Here is a 7,500-nt window from a genome sequence, read left to right on the forward strand (position 1 = left end):
AATTTGTCACATGAAAACAACATAAATTTTGTGCCGTGAATATAAAAAGTTACCATCAGCATCAACATTTGGGGAGACTTTTGCCACCTGTGATCAAGTTACCTTGTATGGATGTAATTACAACTGGATACATCTGTGGCAAAATAATTGTAAGGCATGGGATTGTTGTTTTGTTAGTTTGTTTCTTTCTTTTAAGTGTTATAAAGTTCAACAAGAAATGTGTGAATTCAACACAAAATCAAAATCATCCAGCTCTTGAGGTTGACTATTGTTTCTGCAAAGTCAAAAATCCACTGTCCTAAAGGAGGTTATTTATCACCAGGTGATTCCATCGTTCTGGAAATAGCAGCTGCTTTACTATTCATCAGCGTCACAAATTCTTGCTGACTTTGGGGCTCATTTGTTGGAATTCAAGCACGCTTCCAATTGACCTGTTTATTTTCATGTTTCACCCAGTTATTTTCCGGTGCAAATATTAATTTAATTACATGAGGATTTGAAAAAGCTTTTCAGCTTTATTTTCTCTCACATAATACACAAGCAGCGTCTGCTTCTCTACTTTTCACACAGATACAATTTTTCAAAAGAAAAGAGGAGCAAAAAAATGCGTGAATAAATTACAAGAGAAGAAAGAGGCAATCAGTGAAATCAACAGACACAGACTAGCTGATATAATTTATGTGTTTAGGAATCAGCAAAATTAAAGTAGTGTTGCCAAATGTACACTTACATTCGCTGACTAAAAGATTTCAAATATGTGAAAACTAAGTTTGCAATTTTTAATTTTTGTTTAATTCACAAGAACTCATCTTTTCTATTACTGCGCAAAATTTTTTAACACAGCGCCGTGGGAATTTCAACACAAACTTGTAAGCTGATGAAATCTACATTTTTTTGATAATCGATTGCAATGATAAAGATAAAAATAGTTTTCTACTGTTTTTATTTCTGTTGCGAGGAAATTACTGCTGAATGATTTTCAATGGAGGCAGAGAAGTTGACCCTGGCCCGCCTTTGAGAGTAAAAATAATTATTATGATTGACTGGTGAATTTTTTTCTTGTTTATTTGACCTGCAGAATATCTGTGGAATGTGAGCTTGCGTGACAATCTCTGTAGACAGGAAAAGAGTGACTTTGATTTGAGACATTGAAGAATTCTTAAATATGTCTGTTAATTTGACAATAAGTAAACATACTCAAACAGCTTTCATTCTCTTTTCATTACGAAAATTAAGAAAGGAAAAACAAGACAAGTGAGCCACAAACAAACATCAATTTTTTACTGTTACAATTCAAGAAAACCATACATTTGTTTCGTAATTCATGCACGCGCAGCAAGCCTACAAATCTTACACTTTAATACTCACTCAGCCCCAATGATGACATTGTGTGTAGTGCACTTAATTAAAAGTGCACTTAAAAGTGTTTAGTGCACTACCACAAAAAGTCTCCGGATCTTTACAGGCAAGCTAAGGAATCTCTTATTAGAAATCTATGGGGGTTCGAATGCAAACATAATTATTTTCAATTAATATATGATATAATAAAATAACATTTATTATCACAACACTGAATACCAATATTATGGGTTTCTGATATGATATAATAAAATAATATTTATTATCACAACACTGAATACCAATCCCTCTCCTAACGTCTCACACTTGTGCAATATGCAAGCTGAAGATAATACGCAAATAAAGTTTTAGCACTCAGTTTTTCTAAGTTTATATATATATATAGAGAGAGGCATTAATTTCTCGGGATCTGCATCCAAATAAAATAACTTTATAAAGGCACACTGCTCGCGAACTAATACAAAAAATTATGCTCGAAAATGACTTTGAACTTAACATGTATCAACCAGACAAATTGGGTAACATGAAGGCACAGAATCCGAAATTTAAGCGAAGAAAACGCCCACATTTGCATCGAACATACCTCAGTAATGTTGGTTGTGCCGCCAGGAATCCTGGAAATGATTGAGTGCAGTTTTCCCTCTCTTCTTGGAGGCAATTAAAAAAACGGGTTAAACGAAAGGAAGATCATTCATCGATTAAGTTATTTTCTTCATGATCATGAATCGAAGGCAGGCATAGACTAAGAAAAAAATGTGTTATACTGTCGGCTGTTACAACAATTCTTCTACCACTGGACAATGGCGATCACTTCTTCTCTGAGTGGTGAGTGGACTTACCCTGAATTAGCATCCTGGGAAGTTTCCATTTTCTCGTTTTTTGCGAGAAAAAGGAAAGAATCTCTGCATGCATGGAAGTTTGAAATGTGAGAGTGAAAGAAAGAAAAGGCGTCGTCGAGAAAGAATAACGGAGGCCTGGAACGAGGTCACCTGGTACATGACAACGAGGCTCATCAAAACAAAGATGGCGGACATGGGAGGAAAAGTGGATGAGACCTAAGGAAGATGTTCTGCGAATGTTGAGACAGCCAAATACCGAGTAAAACATGTCTTTAGCAGCTGCTGATAAGCTCCTTAAGGTCTTTGACGCGCTGAAGAATTTCAGAGAAGGGATTCCGGTAGTGGACCCGAATCCATTGACAAAGTGAGCTTTTCACGCATGTAGAGGTTGCCCATTATTGTAGCTTTAAAGTCATAGATATTCTTAAATAATTAACACTTTTTGCTCCTCGTAAAATTTATGTGATCCCCTTTTTGTTGTTTTGATAAATTGTGAGAAATCGGTAAAATACTTTCACCGCGCCAAAGGGTAACTTTGGTTGAAAGTGTGTGTTTTACTGGAAAAAATTATCCAATTTTAGAAGATAATGCAGTTATGTCCATAAATGTTGAAAATAATTTTGACTAGATTACAGAATACCCGCCCACTTACATTTAATCTCAAAAGGCTGCCATGGCAGTCCCACAGTTGAGTCTATAATTTACAATACACATGTAATATACCTCATTCTTTAATCCATACTGTGGACCACGGTGGCAGTACACATGGTGGCAGTACACAATCCCCTTTGTTGATTGGCCTTTTAAAATTCTCATTCAATGACTACGGGACTGTGGACTGCAGTGGCAGTCCGTTTTGACACTGCTCGGCCTATAGTATAAAATTCTCATTCATTGACTCAGGACTGTGGACTGCGGTGGCAGTCCCCTTAACTGCTTGGCCTATAAATTTCTCATTCTCTACGGTAATACAGACCATGGTGGCAGTCCGTTTTACTGCTTTGACTTATAATATTTATATTCTTTGACTGCGGACCGTGGTGGCAGTCAGTTTTTACTGCTTTGAGTTATAATATTCATTTTCATCGGCTACCAGTCCGGAGTGATAAGGTTAAATAGTAACGTTTCTAGGTATATGGGGTGTTCTGAAGTTGCTTCGTAATATTATCTTAAGTAATACTTCTCTATGGTTTACGGAGCTTAAGAGAATTCGGTAAAGTTGTTGGGGAAATTACCTTCTCAATAACATAAACAAAGACTTGATTGCTCCGTAAAATATTGAAGTGTTTCCATTTATTTACATATATCCTAGCTCTTGTATATATTTATTCATTTCCTCTATGTAAGCATATATACATATATATATATTTGTCAATTCATATACTTGTACAATAATTTATTAATTTTTAAATGACGTCAAAGGTTCACTATGTGAATGCAGCTTATTACCAGTATGTATGCAAAATGCGAGTTTTAAAAGTCTGAAAGCCCAAAATTCCCACGCTGCATGTTAATTCTGCAGCGTACAAACGCATTGCATTCTTAAACTAGTAAACTAGACATAATTTTTACCTTGATCCAGCTTTCTCAAGAACTTAAGTTAGGAATGGCGGACTATTAAGTAGGAAAATTCCAGTTAAACTAAACAGTTGTCTTTTTGAAATCAAGGCTTAAAAGTTTGGTTACTTAGTGTTTAGTTATTAAACATAGTTTTGAAATCCAAAGAAAAATAAGAATTGATATTTTGGTCACAGGGGCACTTAATATAAATAGCTTTTCACCTTAATGTTTTGTAGAAAGAAAGAGAGCCTGTTGTCCAAAAAAGACAGAATATTTCACCTTAATACCATTCCAGAGCTGACATGTTCACCTGCTATAAGGCAAGTATATGTTTCATGTACTCTTACTGTCATTAACTAAATAAATTTGTTTAATACTATTGAAAATAGCCACTTGCCTCACTGCATTTGGATGGGTGATAGGTGAAGCTTCTGCTTTGAGCAGAAAATTAGAGGTTTGATTCCCACAGCACTCTTTTCCACGGGGAGAAGGGTTGGTGCAATACAGATGTAGCTGTTGTTAACCTTTTCCCCTGTTCCTCATTGACAAGTAAAAAAAATTGTCTGGTATGTGACAGTAAAATCTGTAAGTTGCCATCTTGGGAGAGCAGGCAAGGTGTCGTTAACCCTTTTGTTGATCTAATTAGGGGTTACCCATGGACAGGGAAGATCGTCTGGCATTATTCAGAGATATATTAATTAACAAGTGGTGCTCTTACTAGTCAGAAGGGGAAGGTGGCAAAGGGTTAAGAGTGCAGTGGTTAGGATGCGAGGTTTTCATGGGCTTGTTGTGCATTCCACTCTGACCTGCAGCTGGGCTTGTCTTTGGTGATCCTACAACATACCCAGCCATGCTTTGTGTAGAACAACAAACTGCAGGCCAGTCTTTGCATTGGGGTTTCTTGATGCCATTCTGTTAATTAGAGTACTTTCCAAACGCAACCCTGTAAGCTTGACGCTTTGAACATATGCCATGCATAAACTTGTATTTTCATTTTTAATTTCACCTGAGATGATTCACAAGTCATTGTTATAATTTTTGCATTATTTTGTATTTCAGAAATCTTGGCGAATTTCCAAAGATCCTGGCCGTAGCTGTAGATTCCTTGTTAACCAGCTGCGATGATACGGAATCAGATGTTCGCTTGGTGGCTGGGGAATGCCTGAATAAACTTATCAAGGTACACTTTCAGGTTGAAAAACATAAAGGGAAGTACAGTCATCTTTAGTTAGCAAGTTTTTTTTTTGTGGGGATCTTAGTGTTCTGTAAGGGAATCTTTTCTGACATAATGTTTCACTTATGTCCAGGATTGACCTTAATGAGATGCACACCCAATAGACCTTTTTGCAGATACCGGGGTCATTTTGACTTCTATTGTTTCAAAAGACATTGTGGGATGCTCAGGGGGCAAATTAATATGTATTTGCCCCCTGGGCATCCCATAATTGCTATTTGAAACAATTCATTACTTGCACAATCCCATAATACACCTCTATTACCCCCAAGACTTTTGCATAACCATTGTTTGCAATTTCTCCTGGGACATGAAAATGTCCCAATAGAAGTCGAAAACAATGCCTATGTAGATATTTGGGGGGTAAAAGAGGTGAATTATGGGATTTGTGCAAGTAGTGAATAGAAATCAAAATGGCCGGCGTATCTGCAAAAAGGTCTATTTTGACATCCAACACAAAATGTCCCTTTTTAAGTCTAAGCATTTTAATGCTACCTATTTCCAACAAAAGGTAATGGTTAAGGTTAGCATAATTTCTAGCTTAAAATTTAGTGGAGGAGAAGCATTTTGGGAACACATACATGCATACTTAATTGACCACTCCCCATAGGATCCTTTCAGGGCCAATGAAACACAATCATGACAGAACAGAACATTCAACAACAACTGTACAACAGTTACTGTTAAGAATCCCAACTGACCAGGGGCAAGCTCGTTGGCTATTTACAAGTGCAGCTGAGAAGTTGAACCAGGGAGTACCAGGAACAAATTCAAGCAGTGGTCAGAACGCATCTTGAACCCTGAATCCCTGGATCTCAAAGGAATCACCCTTACCCCAATATTGAAATCTGTGTGCATCTAATTAGGATTAATCCTGGACATAATTGTCTGATGATCCCATACTTATAAATTTCTAAAATTTTTCGACGTATCATTGCTCAGTGATTATCTGGTATACAGCTGTATATTGGGTTCAAATTTGCAGAGATACAGTAGCTCATGATGCAATGCACTTTCAATATTCAGTACTTTTTTCTTAGCTGACTGATTAGAAAATGATAACATTGTGCAAATGAGGTGAAAAATGTAAGCAAGGATTCCCCTATTGTTTATTTGTTTTTTTTTTTAAACAGGGAACAGTGGACACAAGTCTGGGACGAATACAAGTCGAGCTGTATAAAGAAATTAAGAAGGTGAAGCACATTTTGTCTTGCTAGTCCTGATTGGCTTATTTAATAGTTGATTAATATTTCAAGCGTGAAGATAAAAAGTTCTACCATCAATAAAATTTTTGGAGTGATTGAATTGTATTGTGGTGAATATTGGTCAGTCAGTGAATTGCATGTCTGCAATGAATAATTGACTATTGCCCATTCTGCTTTCCAACTTAAAGGGAAACTGTCACGAGAAGCTCATGCGCTAGCATCTTGTGAAAACTTGAAAAGTGTTAGGTTAACTTTTTTCAAGTTGAATCGACAAATTCAAAATAGCGTCCACTGGGGAGGGCCATGGTGGACAAAGGAGAAACTCGGGTGAATATACGTGACTCACGCGTGAATCCATGATGGTGGCTAGAATTTTCCGTGGGCTCGATAGCAAACAAACTTGAGCATGTGCAGCTCATGACAATGCCCCTTTAAAAGGAATTTTTTTAAAATTGGAGTTGTGGTTAGGCTCGATTACCAGCCGCTGTTTCGGGAAATAAGCCAGCGCTCACTCCCGAAATCTCGGCTGGACGCGTGAGGTGAGCTATTGTTAATCTCCGCCAATCAGAAACTCACCTGCACAAATCGGTCTGGCATAAATTATATGTTTTGGCTGCGAAGGTATTCTTTGACCCGGCCTGTTCGAGGTTTACTTTAAGATAGGAAACATCCAAGATTGCGACAACAAAAATTGTTCGAGAAGCTGGAGAATGGGAATTGTGTCGTTTTCTACCGCCTGAGTTCGCAAACTTCACTGATTTTCCAGTTGACGCTATTAAAGGTCAAAATACGGTTTTCAAATCCATTGCTATTGCAATTTTCTCCTCATACTTCGCTAATGTAAGAGCAAGTAAAATTCCTCAAGATCAATTGAAAGTACTGCTGAGTTTATTGCTGGCAAAACGAGGGGGCCGATGAGGTCGACTGAGAGCTAAAGCAGCCGAAGATTTGATGATTCGCCGGTTGAATTCAAACTCACATCGATCATTTAACCACAAACTCAAGCTCGTATCATCTGGAAACTTCGCACAGACGTTTCAAGCATTGTTATGTAATTTCTGTTTTCTTAAAATCAGTGTTTTTGGGATGTCTAATGCTATTTCCCCGCAACTATTAAATTCGCATAAATTATATTTTGAATTTACGTCACAGACACAATCTATCGCTCACGCGTCCAGCCGTCTCTTCTCGGGGAGGATACCCGAACTCGAGTGAGCGGCGGAAATCGAGCCTAAGTTGTGGTAGGACATTATTAAACAACGAAACAGCAAAATGATTAGCACCAAAACAGCATGTATGACCC

General features: G+C 37.4%; 2 protein-coding genes across 3 annotated transcripts in view; one reads left to right on the forward strand and one right to left on the reverse strand.

The window, feature by feature from the left end:
- Positions 1-2,300, reverse strand: part of LOC138006638 (uncharacterized) — a 16,637-nt gene extending 14,337 nt beyond the window's left edge. Inside the window, exons 1-2 of one of the 2 annotated variants that reach the window (XM_068853094.1) lie at positions 2,199-2,300; positions 1,943-2,003 (exon numbers count right to left, since the gene is read on the reverse strand). In XM_068853094.1, coding sequence (XP_068709195.1) covers positions 1,943-2,003; positions 2,199-2,227 — 90 coding nt within the window. In that variant the 5' untranslated portion in view covers positions 2,228-2,300. Of the gene's footprint in view, positions 1-1,942; positions 2,007-2,198 lie in introns of both variants that reach the window. The other variant, XM_068853093.1, reaches the window with a different exon arrangement.
- A 53-nt stretch (positions 2,301-2,353) lies between these two features.
- LOC138006633 (huntingtin-like) overlaps positions 2,354-7,500 on the forward strand; it is a 78,506-nt gene continuing 73,359 nt past the window's right edge. The window contains exons 1-4 of the mRNA XM_068853083.1: positions 2,354-2,562; positions 3,995-4,078; positions 4,818-4,938; positions 6,126-6,185. Coding sequence (XP_068709184.1) covers positions 2,465-2,562; positions 3,995-4,078; positions 4,818-4,938; positions 6,126-6,185 — 363 coding nt within the window. The 5' untranslated portion in view covers positions 2,354-2,464. The remainder of the gene's footprint in view (positions 2,563-3,994; positions 4,079-4,817; positions 4,939-6,125; positions 6,186-7,500) is intronic.

Source organism: Montipora foliosa, chromosome 6, assembly GCF_036669935.1.
Source record: "Montipora foliosa isolate CH-2021 chromosome 6, ASM3666993v2, whole genome shotgun sequence".
Taxonomy (NCBI): domain Eukaryota; kingdom Metazoa; phylum Cnidaria; class Anthozoa; order Scleractinia; family Acroporidae; genus Montipora; species Montipora foliosa.